Source organism: Geospiza fortis, unplaced genomic scaffold (assembly GCF_000277835.1).
Source record: "Geospiza fortis unplaced genomic scaffold, GeoFor_1.0 scaffold112, whole genome shotgun sequence".
In the NCBI taxonomy this organism is placed as follows: domain Eukaryota; kingdom Metazoa; phylum Chordata; class Aves; order Passeriformes; family Thraupidae; genus Geospiza; species Geospiza fortis.
Window position 1 is genome coordinate 18,117,204 of NW_005054298.1, and position 25,088 is coordinate 18,142,291.

At 37.6% G+C, this 25,088-nt stretch overlaps 1 protein-coding gene across 1 annotated transcript in view; it reads left to right on the plus strand.

Moving 5' to 3' along the window:
• MYO3B (myosin IIIB) overlaps window positions 1-24,731 on the plus strand; it is a 191,987-nt gene extending 167,256 nt beyond the window's left edge. Inside the window, exons 34-36 of the mRNA XM_031058556.1 lie at window positions 21,809-21,915; window positions 22,290-22,336; window positions 23,606-24,731. Of these exons, the coding sequence (XP_030914416.1) occupies window positions 21,809-21,915; window positions 22,290-22,336; window positions 23,606-23,738 (287 nt within the window). The 3' untranslated portion in view covers window positions 23,739-24,731. The remainder of the gene's footprint in view (window positions 1-21,808; window positions 21,916-22,289; window positions 22,337-23,605) is intronic.
• The last annotated feature ends 357 nt before the right edge of the window (window positions 24,732-25,088 follow it).

The following is a 25,088-nucleotide window of genomic DNA, read 5'->3' on the forward strand; positions in this document are numbered from 1 at the left end:
TTGTAAAAGACCTTTTAAATATTGAATACATTTTCATTTTCCAGCTGGAAAATTAAAACATAGCAGTGTATCATCACATGGTTCATTCAGTCTTGAAGCAATTTTGAAATGTTAACCAAAAAAAATCTATCTGCCTTGGAGCATTTTTTACATCAAACATTCCATGAAAATATTTTCCTGAAACTCTTTAAGTATTTCTAAATATTAAAGAAAAGAGATGACTTTCTGAGTATGGGTGATGGGTTAATGCAGATACTGTCAAGTTCACAAAAAAAAAAAAAAAAAAAGTAATGTAAGCATTACAGTGGGGGGAGACTGACCAGCATCACTTGTCACTGGCACAGGCTGACACATGGCTGATGCCAATTCACATTTTGACAGAGGTGTTGTAGGCACCAAATAAACAGGTAACCAGTTTTACAAGCAGAGACAAGAACCAAAGACAAGTAAGCAAGTGGCACAATGAGTAGTTTTGGAAATAAATATACAGATAGGTATTTTCTTCCCTCCCCATACCATTCCCTCCTCAGCCCCATCTTGGTTTAGATTTTGAAATGGTTTCTAGTAGCCATGCCTTCATTGCCCTTTTGAGAGCTGGGGAAGAGTAAATGATGGTGATTGGAAGAGGGATAATCATCTTTTCCCTTCAAGACAGGATGATTTCCCAAAGAGGGAAGATTTTTCATTCCTATAGTGTAGTACCTGTGGATATATTTAGAATGTACTGTTGGCTCTGTATCTATCAGATAATAAAACTCATCTTGGATCAGCATTAAGGTTAGCTTAGTGACCTCTAGGAATTTATTGGGCAGAGGTTTATTCTTGGATTTTATTGTGGTTCTGAACTAAATACTTTCTTTACATCCTTCCTTGACTTCTGTCGTTTTTGTCTGGATAATTCTTAGCCCTGTCCTCCAGCTGGAGGAGCAAAGTACTTCCTAATCCCTGCCTATGGATTTAAAAGATCTCTGCTTCTTTCAGGGGGCGACTCAGAAATCTGAAGCCCTTATCCTCATCATATCCTCCCCTGTATTTATGATAGCTTTATATCTGTATTCCAGAAAAAAAATATAGGTTCTGGTGGACTTCTACTTGTAGGTGAGTCCAAATGAGTAGAGCTGGATTGAAAAGATGCTCATCCTAGAGCACACACTACTTCCCTAGGTGCCTGTGTTGCCTTTGGGCTGTGGTTTCCAATCTAATTATTGAAAGACAAGGACAGTGTTCCAACAACTCCAACACTTCTGTGTAGTAGAAGTTCCTTCTGTGAGCCTGGGTTGTGTAACACCTCATGTTTACAGGTCTGAATGCTAGGCTCTAGTGTTTGCTGTGGATCAGTATCATTGGGACAGCACTATTGAGCTGGGTCACTAAGGTAGCAAAGGAGCATCTCAGTCAACTCAGGTAATACTCAAGAACAAAAACTCATTCAAACTGTACTTGACACAGCCATTTCTTCCATACTCAGCCAGATCTTTTGCAGGACACACTATCATTTTATTGGCCGTTTTTGCACCTTTCCTGAAACCTGGGTTCTCAGTACAGACATGTGGGCATTTTTCTGCCTTTGAGATAAAAGGCTTCCAGAAGACTGTGACCGCTAACTGGTAGCTATGTGTGTGTGATATGAGTATTACTGATCATTTGTAGAAGTCAATCTGTGCAAAGCATAGTCTGAGACATTTTTCATGAATCTCTGAGCATAAAAGAGGTTTTGAATATTGAAGTGTTCCTGAGGTTCAGGTGCTATCCTGCTAGATGGACAGGATATTGTAGCTGGTGTCTGATGCTGGAAGATGTCTTTCCTGGGTGTTACATGCTGCCAGTTTACAGGGCAGCTCAGAGAAGCAGCCTGCAATTTCTTCAGCCTCCTCATCTTGTGCCTAGGCACTGCAAGATGCCTCTGTGTATGTTTAGGTTTATTGGTTTGTGGAGGATGTAATGCTTAAGAATGACAGCATGCCCAGAGAAGCTGTGGATGCCCCATCCCTGGAAGTGATCAAGGCCAGGTTGGATGGGGCTTTGAGCAGCCTTGTGTGGCAGATGATGTCCATGCCCATGGCAGAGGGGTTGGAACTCAGTCTTCAAGGTCCCTTCCAACCCTAACCAGGCTATGATTCCCTAGAAACTTCCCTTAATGCAAGCTTTGACTTACAAAGTGAAGAACAGAGGTATCTTTGAGGAATGCAGGATATAATAAGCCTTTGCTTTATTTAATCATAGTTAAAGGAAAATTAAATGAAAAATTTTTATTTGATTTCAGCATACTGCCTAGTTCTATTGACCAACAAAATCAGGGACAAAGGTTTTTCTGCCTTTATTCTCATTTGACAGCGGAATATCAGCTAAATGAAGTTTTTTTGGTGACTTGATTGATCATTTCATATCTGTTACAATTTTTTATCTTTCTCTGATGCCAGTCATGAATATACCTTTTGAATACCCCTCTCTGTTGATGGACTTCCTCTGAACTGAAAAATCTAGGTATCATATCATAAGTAATTTTTCACTGGAAATGCTAGTTGCTGCAGTGTTACTCCCTCCAATGTTCACAGGTAATTCCTGTTACTACCACCACAATTGGGTTAAACACAAAAACAAAAGGCAAAGATTTTTTTTCCTAGCAGGCTGCGGATGGCATGGTATTTAACACAAATTTTAAAGGGGTATAAACAAGAATACTAATGCATAACATTTAATAACATATGATTTCAAAACTATTTGTATACAAACAAAATAGGTCAATGAATACAGCTAATTACTAGCATCTGAAGCAGAGTAGAGATGGCAAAAATGAATCAATTTAATAAACAGCTTAAATTACCTTTAAAATGGGCATTGAGCTTCACTTTAATGACCAGGCAAATAGCAATATATTCCATCTTTGGAACATCTGAAGTTTGGAACAACCCAAAAATTCTTATTAAGAATAAGGGTTGTGAGAAAAATTTTCCTTTCATGTGCAGAGATATTGCAGTGTGAAGTTACACCCATATGGGTCAGCAATGGAAGCTGCAAGTGGGTACCTTAGCTCTAGGCAGCGTGGCTTTCCAGAGCTGTGAGGAGTCAAGAGAACTGTGACTGCCTAACTACCCCCAGTAATTTGTTCACCTAGGCAGCTACCTGCTCAATCCTGAGTAGTGCAGCCACCCAACATATGACAAAATTCCAATAATTATTATGTTGCAATTTAATTCAGAGCATTTAGATATGAGATGCTTTCATTGCTGGATAGATGTTTAATCAGTTGTGTTCAGCACACTTACAAAATCCATTTACTAAGAGTATAAAACCTGTTGCCTGATTTTGTACGCTTTTTCCTCTTTCACTCCCTCATCCAGGGAATGGTGAACAGTGTAGGACCAGGAATTATGAGTTGAAATCTTGTATCTCAAAAACCTAAGGGCTGTAAAGGCATCACCAAAAAATGCTCAGAGTATAATTGCCCTGAGGATGCCTTATCAGCACCAACATGCAGCTTGCTATAGTTAAAACTTTTAAAGCAACTCCAGCTATGCTGCTGTCCTAGTAGGATTCAGAAAGCTGAGCGCATGGAGCACACTACAGAGAAAGCATGCCCTGAGCAGACTCAGCCAAGGAGAAGAGATGAGGCTGAGCCTGTGCATCAGCAATTATAATTACCTAGAAAAGGGTCAAAAAACATTATTGGTGCCGCTTCAAGCCATGGGTAGAATGGCAACTGCAGTGAAGTTTCTTCATAGTCTTCTCTTGTCTGTGTATGGAGGGAAGATTCTAGTCCTTCCTACATTCCTCTCAAGCAAATCTCAATTACTTGGAATTTGTTCAGGAGAAGGGTGAATTTTACCCTGAAGGAATTAGGAAGCATTATAGATTCAACATATGGGACCATATGTCATTTGTATTGTTTCCAAATGTTTCTTTCTGAGCTTTTTCCCTCCATTGCAGAGATTATTTCACAACACATTGTCTAGAGAAGGGGGTTTCATATTCCCGTTTCTTTCATTTAGCCACTATTAAATCTATATCAGTTTCATAATACTGTTTTTCAACATTATTTCATCCTTTGTCTCAAACATGCACTCCATAAGTGTGGTTTGAGGCAAGTGCTTTTAATATGTTGTTCAGGCACTGCCAAAGTCAATGGCAGAAATAGAGAATACAAGCAGAGATGGTCCTAAACCAAAATATTCCACTTGGTTTTATAAGACTGTTCAAAATCAAACCAAACCTTTTGTTTGACCCTTAATAGAGGGAAACCAGCAGTGATGTTTGACTGTGAGTCTAATTAAACTAAAATTGGAGATGTGTAGATTCTTCCTTCTCTTTGCTATGCAGATGAATATTCTCATGTAATGTAAATTGAGCTGGTCTTTATCTCCCTCTTTTCCTGTTATGTTCTACTCCAGCCTTGGAGAAGAGCTCTGGTGTCCAGTGACATCTGTTCTAAATCGTGTTGTGGAAAAAATGTAAATACAGAAAACTTGAGGTCAGACCCAGACAAAGCACTGGGCTAGTTCCCAAGGCCTCTCTACATCTGGGTTTGTTTGATGTCAGGAAGGCTGTCCACAGAGTCTTCAGTGGTGGTAGCAAGAGACCTTTCATTTAAAGCTTTCCATGGATTTTACACAGGTACTGTAAATATTAAAGCCTTTTGCTGCACTCCCTATCTATAAAAATCTGTGACTGGCTGGATACTGGCCTCTTCTGAAAAGGAGAATGTTCTGAAGTGCACAAATTCTTCATCCTGTCCAAATGAATGGAGATGGTCTTCTGTGACATTCTCCAGCCTCAGGCACTCTCATACTTGTCATGTTCTTTATAACTTGTTTTTGTTTGTGTCTAATTCTGGTAGTGTTTGGTTGCCTGTCTGCACAGGCCTGCATAGTTCCCAGACCTTTAATATATCAGAATGGATAGATTTAAAAGATGCAAAGTTTTGCTGGGCAGTGATTGCTTCATGTTGGACTACATGAGGGCAACATTGCAGAAGCAAGTGCTGAAGGTTACATTCATAAAAGAGTTGAAGTGCCTTAAATAGTCTGTTGAATTGTACAGAGCAGGCATCAGCAGACCTTAAATTCATGGGTGTGTTAGAAAATTGCCCTAGGCAGGGGATAGTAAAATTCTTGGTCTCTGTAAACTTGATAGTTGCTTTTTGTTTTCCTATTCTAAGGCCTTTTGGCACTGTTTGGGCATTATTGTTTCCTTAAGATCAATAACTGTGAAAATCAAGCTCTGTTGGAAAAGCCACAGAGAAGCAGAGACCCCTTAACTAGAAAACAGCTTTACAATGTGGTACAATGTGGAGTTGGCATGCATTTTACATTTTTATCGAGTGTGTATTTACCAATTAGTCAGCAGCCTGAGCCAGTGGATTTAATGAACTTTGTGTGATTTATGCATAGCTTTTATTAATTGTGCCAATAGGGATAAACAGTGGATACAAATAGATGCAGATGTCTCACTTCTTTCTCCTTTAAGTAATACTATTTCCTGTCATTACACTCCTTTATTTTTTTATCTACTCTATGCATTAGAAAGTGATCATTTCTTACCTTCCATACTACTGTCCTTCCAAAGGTAAAGCTCAAAACTTTCACTAACCCATATTCTCACTGGTCTGGGCTATGCCCAAGGCCAATACAGAAGTTCAGAGAAGAAAGCATTTGCTCTTTCTCCCATCAGTAGAATGTATATTAAATAGTAAGTAGGCCACAGAAACAGAGAGCATGTGAATGACTTGAGATCCTGGTAATTTGAGCAGTCAGAGAAAAAGGGGCCAGCACCTGGCTTTCAATCTCTGTTTGAATGAATATTTAACTACTTTATGTAAAGTGGGACACTTTCAACAAATGAGGCTGAGAGAAACCTACCTAGGCATATTTTCTAACCCAGCAGTTAGACTGCTCTCCTGAGAAGCATGATGTTTGGGTTCAGGTCCCTGTACCAAATCACTTTAAGGAGGTGCTTGAAGCTACATCTTTTACAATCTAAGAACATGGCCTAATCACTGAGCTTTTGGATATCAGGGGTGGCAGCACTACCTCCTCTGTTTTGGGAAAGGAGTCCCCTTGTGACAAAATCAAAATGTTTTGTTTTTTGAGATGCCAGAATGAATTCTTTCAACATCTCTGAAGTTTTTTCATGTTATTTCAGCTGAAACTGTTAGTTAATATGACCTGAATTCACAAAAAAAAGTTTCTGTTGCCCTAAAATTTCAGTGTTAGTGAGGGAACAAATTGATAAAAAAGAAGCCTCATTAACTTCTAACTCAGGTTAGACACTCTACAGTTGTCTGGTTGTGGCACTTCCTGAATAGGGTCCAACAATGGCTGTGCTTCGTGGTTTTTATTGGGATGCTTCCCTTCCACATAGGTGGAAGTTCCTCCTCTTTAGAAGTAAGGAGGACTGTGATCTTGGGTACCCAGAATTAAAAGATTTAAATTATCCTGCTGCAGAATGCTAACGGCCAAAATGTAGGAACACCTTTCAGAAATCTTTAGGCATTTTCATCCATTGAATGTCATTTGGAACTTACACAACTAAATACGAGGCTATTTTTAAAGATAAAACTCATTATGCACATTGGCAAGTGTAGTGAGATCATTTTATTGACTTTGTGTGCTACTTCAATAGTTTTTCATCTTCAAATGCTATATTTTGAAACCATAAAAAAAAAAAAGCAGAATCCAAAACATAGTCAGTTTTTGTGATGTTACTGACTTTTTCCCTTCAGTGAGTGTGGACAATAAGCACATTTTTCTGATATTCTAAGTTAAATTGCAAAGTTCTATTTTTATTAGATGTTAGAAATATTTGGGTGCCATTGTAGTTACACTTTGGCAGCAGCAGAGTACCTCTTATTCACAGGTTTGCCATAAATTCTTTAAAATTATGAGAAAAACAAAATTGCAGGCAAGATTTTTGGTTTTGTCCTTTTGTTTCTACATGAAGGAAAAACTTTGTTGCCTGTTTAGTGGTGTGATAAATGATAGGACATGAAACATTTGCTTCTGAACATTTTCATTCCAGAAACAAAACTAGAAAAGGTAATCAGCTGTGCTCTCTCAGCTCCATGGTCACCTTGGACCCTCTCTTACCTTGGTGTTTCACTGAAGTCTGATGAGCTCAGCCTTCTTTTGGTGAGCCCAGGTTCCCAGCTACTGTTTGGACACTCAGGTCTTTCTTGAACAGTGGCACAAGCTACTGCTGTTTCTTGTAAAAGAGGAGCAATATATCGGGGGCACTTCATAGTAGGAATTGCTCTCTCTTCCTCTCTGTGCATTGAGCTGCAGTGAAATAAGTAATGATAACATTTAGAATGTCATCATCAGACATCTGAATTTAATACTTCAGCAGAGGTAACTGGGAAATTCATCCCTCACGTTCTGTGTGTGTTCAAGCAGTTATCCCAGTCCTGGCTGTCTGTAGCCTTGGAGGAAAGAGAGAGAAGGCCAATGTAATGAAACATTGGCCCTGTGCTGGCACTGTCAGATGGGACAGGCACCTCCTCCTCACAGGCCACACAGCAGCTGTGTAGCCAGCCTGCCCACATCCTACTCTGCAAGGGATTTTGTTGACACCTAGCAACTCTCTGAAAAATAAATACGCAAAACATGTAAAGCTAAGACTTCATATGCCAAAACAGCTACCTAATATATTTTGTATCTCTGCACAAACTTTCCAGATCAAACCCTAGTAGCAGAGATTGAATTGCAGAATGCAAAAAAAGTATGATAAATATAGTTAACCTTTCCTATGTATTTTACAAATTAAAATAGGGATTTATGGTTCTGTATAAATAATATTGTGAACAATGCTAAAAAAACCAGTGAAAGAACAGTAATTTGCTTTGGAAAAACATGTGTTATTGGTTGAGAGTAAGAAAAGGGGATAAATCACTAAAATTAACATATTTTAAGGAATATGGCTGCCATCTCATAAGGCCTCACCTGATCCATCATTGTGCAGTGGGATAACTCATTGACTTCATGTAGACTGCTGGCATGAATGAGTGTTTGCAGCAAAAACTGAAAATCTTGTTTTCCTGTATGCTGTGTTATAGATAGTTTTCTTCTATTAATTTCCATCTTCAGAGTAGAAAAAATATCTTTGGGACCTCTTATTTTTGTGTCTGCATTTTAAAGTTACTAATAACATAAAATGACCTAATAAAAAATGAAATGTATGACAAGAGGGAGACAATTTTCTGCTGCTCTACCTTGCGAGAGCAAACAATGAATTGTAACTTAGTATCCACAAGTTATGTTTCTTTCCTTTTTTTCTGTTACAATTTTTTTTCCCAAAACTCATAGTTTTATGTGTCTCTTTGAAGTAATTTATGTGGTTTGTACATTATTTGAAAACATAAATTTTGCTAATTATCTTCAATTTGCTTTTGCCCACCCAACAGTTTCATATTCATTTAATTTAGATAATGATGAGCAGCTACACATTGATTCATACTCTCCATGAAAGCACAAGTTATTCTTACATTTATTTTATTGAAGAACCTAGCATAAGAATTTTTCATCAAAGCTTGGCCTTAAGTACGCTTACATATTATTGTGGGTTGTTAGGAAGTATATGGCTCTCAGTTATCTCTGACTTATAACTGCTTCATGACTTTATTTGAGTATTGTGCAGACAGACTGAGTGATGAACTTTAAAAATTTACTGTATCTTCTGCAAGTGAGGAGAAATGCATATTTCTCTCTTCTCATAGCCTTTTACTTCACAGTGCTCTTTAATAATGGGGATAATTAAGCCAGTCCTTTCTAAAGACTGGACTTAAAATTCTGTTGCACATTTTCATTTTAATCTTATTTCTCTAAGCCATGTTAATATCAAGGTGTTTTTCTGATACTTTCCAATTTTTCCCTTGTATTCATATGCCTAATGTTGGGACTGGCTTCAGAGGAACTTGTTCCAGTAGGGAAGGTGTGCACCCATGTTAGTGTTTCCAGGATATGACCCTTCCTGCTGGGGTCAGGATATTGTCTTTATTATTATGGCATTACTTCAGTAGGAGACTTTGATGACTGTGTTCACAGGTAAAGCTGATTTTTGGGTTTTGTCTCCATGGGAAAGTTGGTAAAGTGCAAGGCTGATATTAATTTATGATATAGCAACTCAAGGCATGCCAGATCTTTGCAAAGCTGTTCAGGCTAGATGTGAATCAGAGCCCGAGGCAGAATAGCTGGATGAGTGCAGTGCCGTGCCTAAGCTAATTAGTCCTACTGAGAAGTAGGATATGTTGTGGAAGAGAGTTATGTTAATATGGCCATACTTCCTGGCTATCCAAAAGGGAGAAATCAGAAGTGGCATTCTGTGGCAATAGGTACACTTGCAATGCACCAGTTTGTTCATGTTGTAATTCTGTGGGGTCCTTTGTAGGTCATTCACACAAGGAATTCGTGCACAGTAGTTAATAAAGTGTTATTCACAAACTTTGCATACTCTGCAATACCCACAGACCCAAGTACAGAATCAGGACACAAACAGATTTTGATGTTATATCACAAGCTATTCTATAGGGATATGCTATTCAATAGCAACCAAAAATCTAATATAGACTTGTAAGAAAGGGGTTGAGAAAAAAATCAGATATCTGTAGTAATTAGGAGGTAAAAAAATATCCAAATAAACTCCACCAAAAAAATTCCAGAAATCACTTAACCTGTATTTTCTGAAGTGACAAGAAATTCCGTGTACCTGCAGTAACACACCGTGGAAGACCCTGATTTTCTAGAAGAGGTAAGCTATAATGGTTTAAAAATCAGCCTTTCCAATGCCTCAGTTTGAACCTTGAAATCAATGCTTATTTTTCTAAAAAAGTGTTCATCATTTTCTGAGGAATAAAATGTCATCAAAGTCACTTGAATTAGTCACATATTTATGAGAGAAATAAAGAGTCTAACTAATTCCGTAACATTTACCATTTTTAAAAAGTACACTCAAGAACAAAGATTGTGTTCAGAGGGGAATATAATACAGAGAGCTGATATATTAATGCAAGCTGTGCCCTGTCAAGAACAAAACAACATACTGTCACGTAAGCAGGTCACTATAATACCAGCAGGTCAACTTACTTTATTTGTATATGTGCACATATATGTACATCTTCCTCTGCCCCTATGAGCTGAAATCTTCACCAAAATTTTCTGTAGAAGCATTTAGGAAAGATCAGATGAAAATTACACATATTCTGTGTGCTTTGCACTCCCCAAACTCTTACTACAGGTAGTGTTGCTAAGTACCATGAAATACATAGCTTAAATTTGCTATATTATTACTGAGATCCCAGGGCTGGAATTCTTTGCAGACCTTCCTCACTCTTCTTTAAATATCTCTTCTACATTTTCTGAATTTACTTTGGTGTTAGTGGACACTCCATCTACTACTTCAGGATGAAAGATAAGGAGCTGCACTACTGAAAATGATGAGCCCTTATTTTTATATGTATCTAGCATGCTTCCACTAGGTTCATAGTGTGAGTTGTCAATAAAAGGTTGTGATTTGGATTTGGAAGTAGTTAAAAAAACCCCAAACCTAGATGCTCTTTCACAGGTTAACAGACATCTTTGAAGCCTGAAGGTTTTTTCTACTCCTGCTTATTTTTCAAACTCTGTCATTGATGGAATAGTTTGCTTATGCTTTTTCCTTCAAAATATTTTTTCAGAATTTAGTGGCCTGAGTTTTATCTGTAGATCACTTCTGAACTATCACTAATTGAGGGTCCCATAACAACCCCTTAAAGAAATGGATTGCTGTAGAACTTAGGTCAGCTGCATTAATTTCCTTTATCTAGCCAAGATACCTCCTTTAGTTCCAGCATTTACGAATGTCAGACCAAAGTACTGTAGCAACACCAGGAAGCAAATATCTAACTAGTGGTATTTTTACAAGCTTCAGTCAAGCTTACTTTCGTACCCCCTTTAAAAGTTACTGCTGCCAACTACCTTGAATTCAGAAAAAGACCTTCTTTCTTAATGAAGAAATCTACTGAGAGTTTTATCTTGGGCTTCTACCATTTATTCTTTGAAATATATGCTGAATCTGCTACACTCAAATTTGAGATACTAGTTGTATCAATATGGACCCATGGTTCCAAGCCTTTAGATATGCAAATTGTGTTTCTGTAACGAACAAAACCTTAGAGACCATGCTGTTGTGGTTCCACAGAGCCTTTATTGCGCCTCATCATTATGCTAAATTAATACAAATTTCCTGTGTGTCCGGAATTCAAAGTCAATCAAGTGGCTTAATCTCTGAGGGCATGGGATGAAAATGCTATTATTACAATTTGGAAGAAGGTGAGGGATTACCTTTAAATGTATCCAGGCTGTATGCTACAACAGCAACTCTGAAACACAGACCATTGTGAACCACATCTTAATAGAGCGGGAACTTACAGATTGCCTCCTGCCCTACTTTTGATCGCACGCACTGACTCCCCACATTGTACTCTGCATTGTACGATGCGTTTTGGCAATGCACTAGTTGGCTCTGTAATGAAGTAGTACTAGGAAGGTATTTGTGATTTGTTACTCTTCTTTAATGCACTGAATGTTTTGACTGTTTTTGAAAGTTAATCTCACTGTTTACTTTTCATGTTTGTTTCATCTTTTTCCCCATATGCTTTCCTTTTCTTAGCATCCACAAGATGAACCAGTGCCAAGTGTCCAGTGAGTTTTCTGAAGCATATTAGCACATGAGATACAGCTCTTAAGATCCACAATCTGCAGTTTGAAAACTTGTGTATTAATAGGTCCAAATGTGTTTTGGAGACTATATCTAAAATTGATGATACTGTCATGTTATTTAGAATTTGTATTTTAAAGTTGCCACAGCTATTTATTTAATCATATTGACTAAATCATCATCCTAATTCTTCTTTGAAGAAATAGCTGCCATCTAATTGTGCAGAAGTATCATGAGTTGCTCCATTGTTTGTGCTTGTAAGAATTTTTTTGAAAGCTTTTGTTTCTGAGCAATTTTGAAAATTTCTCATACCTCCAACATGGTGCATGGCTTTACTTTGGAATACAGGAAAGGACAAAACATTCACTTGAGATTCTTTCTAATCCTATTTTCGTTAACTTCACTAAATAAATAAACTGCATGAACAGTCTGAGTGCCAGCCATGGCATAATGCTGAGGAGACAAGCTTCATGGCAAACCTCTGAGTGCACAGTGCCTGTGTAGGTGTCCCTAGGGTAGGTGTTTCTACTTTAGGACTAGTACCTCAGATAAAAACTCATGGAGAAGGGAAAATGGGATATGTGCAGAAAACTGAAGAATTACTGGCTTTCCTTTGTCTTCATCTTTGCATGGAATTTCAGCTTCCAGAAACTCAGGCTGATCTGGTGCGCTGCTAGCAAAGAGGCAAGTGTAATACAACCTTCCTGCCATAAACAGTTGATCTTGATATATCTTTTACAGTGAAGATTCTGATATTTTTCTTGTGAGAAGTTACCTCAGCCTCCATTTCAGGTGCCTCTTAAGGATTTGTTCTGCTTGAATGTATTTATTTTAAGTTGATCTCTATCCTGGTCATTCAAATATTAGCCACCTTACATACACGCGCACACACACACAAAAATCAACAAACAGAAAAACTCGCCCACGCATAAAAAAGAACATTTCCAGTCCCATCCAAGTCTATTTATCCTAATTTTCTGTTTCTCGCAGTAACCAAGAAGAAAAGCCTAGGGTATAGTATAAAAGTAGGGCAAGCAGAGATATTTGCCCAGAACACTCTCCAGCCAAACATGGTTTGTGGCTCAGGGATGTCTTGATCTGGAAGTGATCTCTTCATATTTAATTGCTCTCTGTAGGCTTTTCTGCTGTGAAGTTCTTCATTAACTTGTAGTGATCATATGGCATTGCTCAAATGGTGAGAGAGACGTCACTTAGCTCACATGATAATGTGAGATAGGTATTTTTTATCACCTGGTGGCTATTATATTTACCAGGTCTTCTAGAACTAGGAAATAGGCCATGATATGTAGTAATTCCAGCATACCCAGAATGACCATCTCCGATGAGATGGTTACTGATGAAAAGATCACCAGCCAACTGCATTGTGGGATGCACTCTCAGCAGCATGGCCAGCAGATCATGGGAGGTGATTCTGCGCCTCTGCTCTGCTCTTGTGAGACCCCACCTGGAATGCTGCATCCAGCTCTCGGTTTCTGAGCACAGGAGAGGAATCTATATTTGGTCCAAGTTCAGAGGAGGGCTACCAAGTTGACTATAGGGATGGATCACCACTCCAGTGAAGAAAGGATGAGACAGTTGGGGTTGTTCAGCCTGGAGAAAAGGTGGCTTTGGAATTACCTAATTGCAGTCTTCAGTACCTAAAAAGGGGGCTCACAAGAAAGATGGAGAGGAACTTTTCACAAGGAAATGTAGTGTCAGGACAAAGGGAATAACTTCAAACTGAAAGCGAATGGGTTTGGATTCGATATTAGGAAGAAATTCTTTATTCTGAGGCTGGTGAGGCACTGGAATAGGTTGCCCAGAGAATTTTTAGATGCCTCATCTGTGGAAGTGTTTCAGGTCAGGCTGGATGGAGCTCTGAGCGACCTCGTGTAATGGAAGATGTCCCTGCCCATATTAGGGAGGTTGAAACTAGATGATCTTTAATGTTCCTTTCAACCCAGGCCATTCTATGATTTAATGAATTAACCAAAAACTTCCACAACCACCTTGGGTCAAGTCTGAGGAGGGAAAGAAAAATAATGATCACTTAAGTTTTCTGCATTGTCCAGAAGTAGTTTCTGCCATTTAGATGGTTTAGCATGAATTATTTTTCCCTGAAGTTACAGTTGTATTTGTGTAAACCTCTTGGACTTTGACTAATTGCCACACCTCTGGAACCTGCTATTAGATGTTATTATGTGCAGGGCTTATAAGGGCTTCTGTATATTCAACATCTAGGAAGACATCTTCAGGACCATACTTGTAGAAGCGTGCTGTTTGCTGACAGGTTTGAATCTTACCCGTGTTAGTCACTGATAGTTCAGTCCTTTGGTATGCTTTGTTTAATCTCTGCCTTTTTTCCTCTACAGTCAAATCACTCACAATAGAAACTGAAAGAACTGACAAATACTGAAGGATCAGAACTGTGCTGGAAAGAAAAAAAAAAAAAAAAACAGCAAAAGCCAAGATTCTAACTATTTATGGATCTTGTTTCCCAACAAAGTGTATCTAAAAGCCATTGTCTCAGGGTTCAGAGACAGCTAAATGATTGATTTCACATAAAATATTTGTTGTTCTAATTACAGTATCATCTGGGTCGTTGGCAACAAACAGATGCAAAACCAGCCTTTACATAACATCTTGAAAAACTTATGATTTGCTTAGTGTGCTTTATAATCTAAAGCATATGGCTTTGCACATAACTGCAGTATCCAAAATGAAGCTGTTCATAATGAATCACTGAGTGGGAGAAAATGCATTGCTTCTGTTACAAGTTCTTTCAGTGTGTGTATTCAAATGGTTCTGTTTAGGGTTATAAACAAAAGGATATGCTCACAGATTCAGCAGTGTGTTACAGATTCTGGGATGCACATGACATCAAAGGGGCTACACTAATTTCCCTAGCAGTCTGTGGCTCTTGGCACTATGAGCACACTCCATCTGAATAAACAGAATTCTAGTTCACCACAATTGTGTGGGGGATCCAAGGTGATAGTGAAGCTTGGTTTTGTTTTATTTTATGTCTTTCTATAGGATTTTTTACTCCTTCAGATTCTGTGTGTTCAGTGAATTGAGTAACTACATTTGAGCTATAGACTGCAAAGCACTTGACACTGAAAATTATTAAATCTAATATATTATTTTTATGTAATGAATCCAGGTAAGAGCTTTAAGTACACTGGAGTTGCTAAGGATTAATCATTCTTTCAAAGCATTAATATATATATTTTTTAAAGCAGTTAGCATCCTTTCCATTAGCAACACTTATGTGAAGATTCAGTAAGATACTTTGTAAGTTAGCAAGGACTGAGGTCTTGTGACTCCTCAAAGCACATCTGATTTATTGTTCTTTCCATACTTGCTTGTCACTAGCAGCATGAAGTGTGCCAGCTCCTATAAATATTCCTGGACACTCTTGTGTACAGGAAGGGACCAAGGGAATTTGGTGGCAGGAATGGTTCCCATCATACTTGATCTCATTATATCAATAGAATAGATGGCCTTATTGAACATTTGCAGACATCTGAAGGTACTGGTAGGTAAGCATGAAATATTCTGGAGAGAATTACAGTTGTTAATAGTATTATGTCAATATGCCTCCGGGCTCCTGATGTTACTAGATTAATTTAATCCTCTGATGCCAGAACATAGGTTCTATTGCTGCACATTAATGTTTTTATTCCCTTTTCTTCTTTTCCTTAGTTTCTCAGTACCTTACTTAATCGTGGTTTTTTTTGTCTTTTTCCCCTTTTCTATGGTTTTCTCTTTTCCCTCTTATTAACTTCAGAAGTGAAAAGAACATTATATGAAGACATACCTTACTACTGAAGTCACCAAAGAGTCTTGCTCTTTATTCTCACCTACCCTGTGTTGTTGTCTCTTGGTGTGGTTTTGCCTGGATTAAAATCTTCGAGAGACAGTGTGTTTGTTTTCTATCAGCCTTCAGCATTTTTGCAGAACTAACATAAAATAATTGAATTTATACTATGTCCCATAAACACAGTAACTTCATTATTTCCAAATGAAGCTACAGATTACTCTACACTGTGAAATATGTTTAGTGAAGCCTATTAGACCTGTTATCCTGTCCTTGTTTCTGATACTTTTATAGTTGGTAGCATTAACAGGCAATGTACAAATGCCCTGTGATGTGAGCCAGGTATGTCCTAATGTGCTCATACTAAAGTCACACTGACTGCAGCTTAGTACAGGGATATGCAAGGTAGTTCTGCACTAGTGGGATTGAGTATGGCAGGCAGACACAGCAGGAGCTCAGTGGGGACTAACTGCTTGAGTATTCACTCTGCTGCCCAGGCACATTTTTCATTTTACTCCCATTTTACTCCTGTTTTACACTTAAGGTATGATAAAAGTTTGTGCAAATGGTGGAGAATCATGGCAATGGAAAAGGAAGGAAAATACATTTGTATGAACACTCATAGCCAAATAGCATTATGTGCCCTTTGTAAATCACCCTTTTTAAAAACAAAGCTGAAATAATGAAAATCGTGAAGTCTAGTTAATTTGCAGCAGTTTTTACTGCATAAGTGATGTTCAGTCAGTCCCATTTAACACTGATATGAGTGGGACCAGAATCATTAGCCCCCTGAGTTCTCTCCTTGAACAGACTTGCAGAGCACACAGGAAAATGTAGCTGTTCCTTGGAGTCAACGTGCTGCACATAATTATCCACTAGCATCCAGTCCAGGAGAAGGATGTATATTATCATTGTCTGTGAGGTCATTTCTGCATTTGCCTAAGACTTCAAGAGGAAAAGTGAAGTTAACTTGCTGCCTTGAAAAATGATTCAAAACTGGAAACTTGAAAACATCAAAATACATATAAATTATCAAAGGAGAACAAAGACAAGTTTTTTCACAAAAGTCTTCTCCCCAGGCTATAACAATGCTTTACATAGGCATGATCAATATATCCAGGCTTAAGAACCAAAGTCTTTTGGAATAAATTAGACTGGCAGGAAAAGAAACAAACAAAGAACAAATTAACATGATTTTAAACATTGCTTAAATTTTCATGAATGTAGACCTTGAGATGTTATGATGAGATCCCATGAGTCTGTGCTAATATTTGCTTATAATTAAGGGTTGCACTTTCATGTTTCATCTGATATTATAGATTGGAAATCAGCTACATGCTTACTATTTTTCTTGTCATAGTGATTTCTCTACTTTATTTGCTTACTCTGTTAATCATATATATGATTCCTTAAATGGCCCCATTACCTTTCCTTGGACAAACTGCCCCTTCTTATACTCTAAATCCCCTTATTTGAGTAATTAGGAATAAACTACCCTTCCTGTGATACCAGGTTTGTGTTCACCTGTAGCAGAAAAGGAGGTAAGACTAACCCCTCCCAAACTTGCCTGGGTAAATGGCTTCAGAAGGAAAATTAGTGTACTCAGCTCTGTTCAGTATGTGTTGTGGAGGATGAAGTCCTGCAGCAAGGGAATTGGCAGCAAAGCCTCTTCAGGGTACTGACATATTGGCAAAGAACCCTTGTGTGCGTTCCTTGCAAAAAAAGTAAGACATCAACGAGTGTTTAGAGACCCAGGTGTGCTGTACCACCCTTAAAACAATCTGATTCACATAAGTTTATTTTAAAAGTTCCAAATGCAGTTAAGCTGCTTCCTCACCATTTCTGTGCAGAATTCTCCATATAGGAAAAATTAGCAATGCTTGGCAAGATTATCAGCACCAAGAGGTTTTTGAAGCAAGAGTTTAGTCATTAAGAGTTTATGGAGACCCTAACTTCATTTCAGCAATCAAAATCTGATGGTTCTGTTCTTCTGACATGGCTGCCTGGTACCCATGCTTTCAATGCTAAGATAATCAGGACCATAAGGGCATCTAAGATGAGATCTTCACTGAATATCACCTGAAAGTCACCTGCTCCATGGGAAGGCATTAGAAAAATACATTTTTGCCACTATTGTTTTGAAAGTATTAGTCAGGGCCCAGATCCTGGATGCAGAAGTCCATGTGTCAGTGCTGAAGAGCAGTTCGAAGTCTTTTGTTAAATCTTGCTGCTTGCCAGTTTGTGCGTTTCTGAAAGAGTCCTTTGCTGCTTATGGAAAGGATGGATTTTTAAAAAGAAAAATCTTCTAAATAAGATAAAAGAAATGTGCTAATCATCTCCAAGCTAACAGATATCATTAAAAATGTCGGTATAATGGATATGATGGCTAACTGAAGAAAAGCATTTCCTTTTCAGCCATAAGAAAACGAAGAAGAATCATGTGGAAATTCAGAAACTAATCCCAGAATTTAAAAGATGAATACAGATCTTCTGCAGACTTTGATAAAAATCACATTAGAGAAATTAATTCTTGTTAAAATACATGTGATCTCTGTCATATCTTCAGTAGTTTTTGCTTAAGTCAAAACTTGTCTTTCTAAAAGTTTGTAGTCTCAACTTGCGTTTCCATCCTACTGCTAAATATTTTTTCTCCTAGTTGATTGCTTTCAGTATGTGCTGTAGTTCTGGTCTAAAATTTTCTTCTGCTTCTGACCATTAGTTAGTCTAGACTTTTGTTTTTGAATTTGCAAAACCCTCAGTTTTCTATGTAGGTGTTTACACTTGCTTCAGATCACCTCTTCACCTTCTTTTGAAAAGAATGAGGTAGAACAATCTTATGTTTCTCACCATGTGGCAGATTTTTCAGAGTTCAAATTGTTCCTGTTCTCAAAACATTCTGCCCTTTATTGCATCCACTTTAAAATAATTCTGTACTCAACAATAAGTCTGTTTTCTGTTTCTGTTGAGTAGTCTTCCCTTCTTTGCACCCAGTATATTTCATATTCAGTGGAATATCTGTAGTTCCCAAGTCTCTCCTGAAGACACTGCTTTCCAACTATGTAATTCCCAGTTCATAAAAATGTAACTCAAATGTTTGACTTCACATTTACTTGAAAAAATATCTCTTTTTCGTCTGTCTGAGCTCTGCAAGTCCTGTTTTTTTTCACTTGGGCTCTTATGTATCGAAGAAATAAAAAGGATAACCAACAGTGGTAATAGAGGACTAACCAGAAACACCGTCAGTTTCTTTACTTTCTTTACCTTCTACTCCAACAGATTGATCCGGTAGCCAGTTTCTATTTCCCTTCCCTTTAAGCCACATCAGTTTTGTGGTGTCTTTAGGGAAGCATCCCCATGAGCCTGCTCACCCAGTGTCAGCCTCTCTGAGCTCCAGTGAGATGAGGATGCCCAGAACCTCAGCTACCCTGCACTTAGATCAGCTGACATAGTGCACTTGGCAGAAAGCATTTTGCCTGCTCTCTGTTATTTCTGCACTACAGTAAGTGATTTATCAAATAAGAAATTGTAACCTAAGGAATTTCTGTGCTCAGAGATTCAAGAAAAATTTTTCTTCTGGACAAAAGGGGGCCAGATCTCTTTCTTAAGAAGTGATGCTAAAGGACAACCTGAAGAAAATGCATGTACTTATCGTCTTATCTGGTTTCTAAATTTGTAGCAAACTAAGGAGCCTGGACATGCCAGAGGGACATGACACAATTTCTGTGCAGTATAGACAATACCTTGTTAATGATAGTGGTGCTGCTACTATTTCTATTAAATTACAAGTGACTTTTTTCTTATTGGTGGCTTTAAGTTTGTCATCAAAGCAAAATATTTAGAACAGCATTTAAAATGCCTATTCAACTGCTGAGTGTTGAGCACATGTTAATACCATTTTCTCCAGCTATGGTAGTTTATGATAAATGTTACCAGATTTTGTACTGTTCATGTAGTGTGCAACTAAGACAAATGGGCCCACTGAAAGGGTATTTCCTTTGGAGAACACAAGCTGCAGACCACCCGTAGGATACACAGAAATAATTAAGTGTCAGGATAAAAAGGTAGAGCAAAATATTAGTGACTCAGAATCCTAATGGATGAAAGACATTAAAAAATAAGCCTATATATATGTGTGCTTTGAAAAAGAAAACACGTGAAGGCCTCAAGAGCACTTAGGGGAAAGGGAAAATAAAAAAAACCTACCCCATCACATTATTTTAATGTTTAAAAATTTTGAAATATTTTGTGCTGTGTTTTTACTTCTGACAAGCTGCAGAGAGGTGTGTGAAATTATGCAGAACACTGACTACCTGATTTCATACCAGCCTTTCTAGAATAAAAAAATTCATAGAGAGGTATTCAAAAACTATATCGCTGTAAGAAAAAATTCAACTAGCTTTGTGACTGAAAAGATTGCTTGCAAAAATTGCAGACCCTGCTGTCCTGAAGGGGGAAGCTCTAAGATCAGTTTGAGTAACTTTCAAAGCAGAGAGAGGCTAGAAATGTAGTTATGACAGGTCTTCTGCAACATTTTCAGACTTCTAGGAGAAAAAAATTGCATATATATTCTGTCTGAATCATAGTGAAAAAATCTTTCAACAAACCAGATATTATTTGGGCACCCAATTTCCTCAGTTTCTGCCTTGTCTGTTTGTATACAATATAGGCAAGTAGCAAAGGTTCTGGCTCAGCCATCACAATCTCTTTAGCAAAAATAAATAAAGGTTTACTTAACTTTGAAAGTATAAAGTACTGAAGCATTAGGGTATTAAATTAGCAAGCAGCATGAGTGTATTATTTTTAAGTTTTTTTGTATTAGTGGATAAATACAATCTTTCTCTATAAAATTGAATTTGAATTTTAGACCCAGCTCTGGTGGTCATTTAAGCCACCCTCCCTCCCAGGTGCTGTGATGGAATGGAGCAAATGCTCCTTTCCCACACAGACATCGCAGTTGCACACTGAGAGGAAATTAATATTTTTTAAATTTTATTGTTGAGCAGAAGAAAGTGAAAGAGAGAAAATGTCTAAGAACAGTCAGTCCTTTGGCTGAAAAGGCCAAAGTTCAAACATCTCCTCTACCTCATTCAGATTGCAGGTACAGACTATAAGCCTGAGTGCATAATAAACCTCCTCTGTAATGTTACCTGCTCCTTAAGGCCAGATCTTGTCAATAGATTTGTGAGATTAGAGCCCTGCATCTGCAAAAGCCATATTAACTTCAGTTTTGAAGTATTTAAGGGAATTCATGCTACTTGATCTTTGCGCTGATCTTTTGTATAGGAGCAGGTTCCTTTTGTGTTAAGGAATGCAAATGTATAAGATGTATATTTTTCCTTCAGTGCTGCCAAACTCTGTTTTTATTCATACTGTCACTAAAATAATTTTTAACAGGGAGATATGAGAAAAGTCAAAGGCATGGGGAGAATCATCTGAAAAGTAAATCACCTTTCTTTGCTCCCACAGTATCTTGTAGTAACTTACTAACTTAATGAAAATAGTTACCCTGTAATCCAAAGTGTGTACCATGGAAAATACCTGGTAAAATAGAATATAGCACACCATAATCTATATAATTTTTCTCTATCATTCTAAAAAAAAAATAAAAAAAACAAATAAACCACACCCTCTCCAAAAAAACAAAACAACCACTAAAAAAACCCAAAACTTAGCAAGCTGTTAGTTCTTTTCAGAAACCCTTCTGAAATACTTTCTTCATCTTTAAATTCTGCTTTCCAGATGACTTTAAGCAACTGTTACTTTACAGCACATCACAAATTATATGAAGAAAGTGTAATTCCAAACTGATTCATTTAATCTGATTAAACAGAGAGCCATGTCAAGAAGGTAGTCTTTTTATATAAAGAAAATGATGATAATAGACCAAGTCTCATCAATCAAGAGACTTTATTACTGTCTACTGTAGAAAAACTGTTTTGTTGCTTCTGAATGATACGTTCCTAGCTAGTCACAATATACCTCATTTCCTGCTTAGATAACAGAAGATGATATTAAGAAAAAGTGTGAAAGGAATAAGGAACTGTGTGATATAGATATATGGGAGAATAAAAAGTGTTAAAAAGTGAAAATTAAGTTCTGCATCAAAACTTGCATTTGAGCTAAGTTTCAAAAGAGAAAACAAAGATTCCCCAGTTTCTGTTTGCTTACTTTGAATAGAACAGACTTGCTAATAAATCCAGGACCAAATAGGACAGAAGAAAAGACTGTTTACAGACTAAAATGTGCTAAGACGTTCACAGCACCTGGCACAGCTTAAAACTAAATTGTGTTATCTTACTGTAGGTTCAGAAAACTGTCTTGAACAGAAGCTGAGAACACCTCGTCGACGATGTCAGCAGCCCAAAATGCTGAATAGCCCTGAGGATAACATGTACTATAACCAGTTAAATGTGAGTTCAAAGTGGCAATAAAGCTGTTTTACTGGCTTTGTTTCCAGTTAATAATTCTGTTATTAATACCTGTTTCAGCCCCTCCAGCCCCACCCCCACGTTCTTCTGCTCTCGTCTTGAACATGTGCTTATGCTCTTTATCTGTTGCTTTCATGTCAGGATGTCTGCCTTCACGGTGAATAATTGATGTGGTTTATCAAAGACGAGCAAGATGCATGCTTCATCAGGCTCACTTGAGCCCTTTGATCAAAAAAATTATGCTGTGACTTCTGATATTATCAGCATCTGCTTGCATTCAACACAAAATCACTTTGAATTAAAAATTAACGACTTGCTGCTTTGCTTTGACTGTATGTTCTTGGCCCTCTCCACAGGGAACTCTAGAATATCAAGGGAGCAAGAGGAAGCCAAGAAAACTTGGGTAAATATCTATCTTCTTAGTTCTAAGCAACTGTAAACAGAAGAAGTCCTTTGTGATATTACAGAATATGCAAAACTTTCTAGAGAGGTTTCTAAAAATAAACAATTAACATATTTCTGTGCATTGACATTGGACATTTTCTGCAGAGGCAAATGTAAAACTTGCATGTACTGCTGTCTGCAGACACTAGAACTGATTCTTACAAAATATGGTCCCCAGCTCTCTCTGTGTGCTGTTATTACCAAAAAAATAGTATTGTTCATATTTTGAAGTGTGTTTCCCACAAGTGGAAGGTGCCAGATGAAGGGTGTTGGAACTGAAGGGCTGTGACCTAGAGCAGTGCCAGAAGTCCTGCCAGCCCCACAGCAGCACACTCACACTGGGCCTCTTGTCTTCCTGGGGAGCACATGTGAGGGGCTGACAGAGACCACTCTGCACAAAAGGGAGTTGCTCCTTCTCTCTTAGCTGAGTCAGTTCTCATTGCTACATGAGCAGTTACCTCCTGGTATAGGTAGAATAAACTAGGCTGGCTCCTATATAGTTGCCAAAATATTCACTTGCCTGATCACATGATCAGAGAGAACTGATGGGTGCTTACAGACACATTTAGTCCAAATATTTACCAGAACCTTCTGTGTTTTTTCTTCTGGTTTTTATTCATCTTCTGATTGTAACTGTATGAACAAGAGGTCTTTGAGTCAAGCTCAAAGTCCAAATTTTTGCAAGACTCTGCAAGATTTGGTTTATTTTCTCTCCCTCCCCTAGTTTAAAAAAGTTTGTATTCTGGGAATAAAAACACTAACATCAAACTGCAGTGCTTATCATACATCACAGAAAAATGAAAGCCCCTCGCTGTCAATAGGGCTTTCCCCAAAAATTGATGCTGTAGTCCTTGGCTCATATTCATAGCAAACCATCATCTGAAATATGATACCAAAATCATATCCTACTTGTGGAACATACACAGACAAAAAAAGCCACATTGCTTAAATTAAATGCCCATTTGGTGCAAGTAGTTGTTCTATCATTCTATACTCCCAAACTGAAAGATGATATTGTATTTCCCTGATCCTCAGAACCATGCAGAATATAAAATATAATAGCAGTTGGAATATGTATAAAAGCTGTGTCTTTCTCATCAAATCAACCCATCTTTTCTTTTTTCATTCTTATGGTAGGGCTTTTCCTTTTTAGATCCACAGAGTAGTTTCTATTTCTGAAGATATTGACAGTGTTTAACTTAAGGAGTGTTGTTTGTTTATTTTCAAGCCAAATCAAAGTACTGGATGGAGAGGATGAATATTATGAATCATTGTCAGCTGTTGAATCTACCCCTGAAGATGACAGTTTTCTCAGCTCTCCATCCCCTCCTACAAGAGATGTGTCTTTTGCTCAAAGCTGAACCTCACTCATTCTATTGACTAATGCTGGTAAGAGTATTTTCCCGCTGATAAGCTCTTCCAGTTAACTTTGTTTATATGTGTTCATATAATATATTAAAAATATCATGTTAGCTAGTTACTTTAGTTCACTGTTTAGACCTGGGTTTGGAGGTGTACACTGTCACATTTAGCTGTATTTCTATAAGCAATTGCAGTAAAGGGGAGCAACAGTACCTGTATGTGTTGATGTTGATAATGCACATACTTATTTAGCAGCAAGGTTAATTTATCCAATTCTAACCCCTTCTTTCCTGCCTCCCCCTCCCCTGGCTGCTGTTCCCACCCTGTGCCATCCCTTCTGCTGTGCTGGCACAACTGCTGGTAGAGCTGTGTGAAAAGTAAGATCAAGGAACTGAAGTAGATTAAAAAGAACACTGTACTAAAAAATTTAATTTGGGGTCATAGTGAAAATGTTTTGTTTTTCATTTGACTGATATTAAACATTGTCCTTTATAACTTTCTCTGCTGTGTATGGCTTTTAACACTAGAAAAATGTACAGAGTAAAATAATTTAAAATATAATTGTGTCTCAGTTTACCTTGCAAATAGTTTTCTTCTAAAGTATTTGTTTACCGTAAGCCTAACTCTAGGAATTATTTCAAATATAAGAAGTAAAACAGTTTTAAAGCTAATGTTTCACACACTGCTTCATCTAGTCCTTGTGACTGAAACCATCATTATGACCTGCTTTTCTTGTTATCCCTGCAAATATTTAATGTATTCCTTAAGCTATAGGTCTGGGCTGCAATGACTCCTACATTTCCACAGCCCTCTTGTACGTAGCAAAGGGGAAAAAGTCACCTGCAAATTTTTCTACTTGCTTTTCACTTTCTTTGAAAATCCTTAATGATAACAGTATGTGACTTTCTACAGAATACTGAGATTCTTTGACAGTTACTGTTTCCATGGCAGAAGCCAACTATTTCACCTTACTCTTTTATTTCTGGAGCAGAAACACCATTTTGACCTGTGGCCATTCTTAGCTTCTTTTCCAGACATGCTCTTGTCAAAAACTTTTGGAAATAAAATGTTCACATTTACTGCCTTACACATTTGCTCAAAATTATTCTTTTTTTTTCTTTTTTAACAAACACTGATTAAATCTGACCATGTATTTTACAGACCTAGTTATGATCCTTGTTTTTATCTCTGCTGCAATGAGTTTACCCTGATCTGTGCTAATAGATCTTCCTATTGGAGATACATCTCACACCTGTTCCTTAAGCTGCATAATTTCTTACTATCAATGTTCACTGGCATCATCTTATTGACTACATGACAAGGAAAGGTAGCATGAGAAATGAGACCCA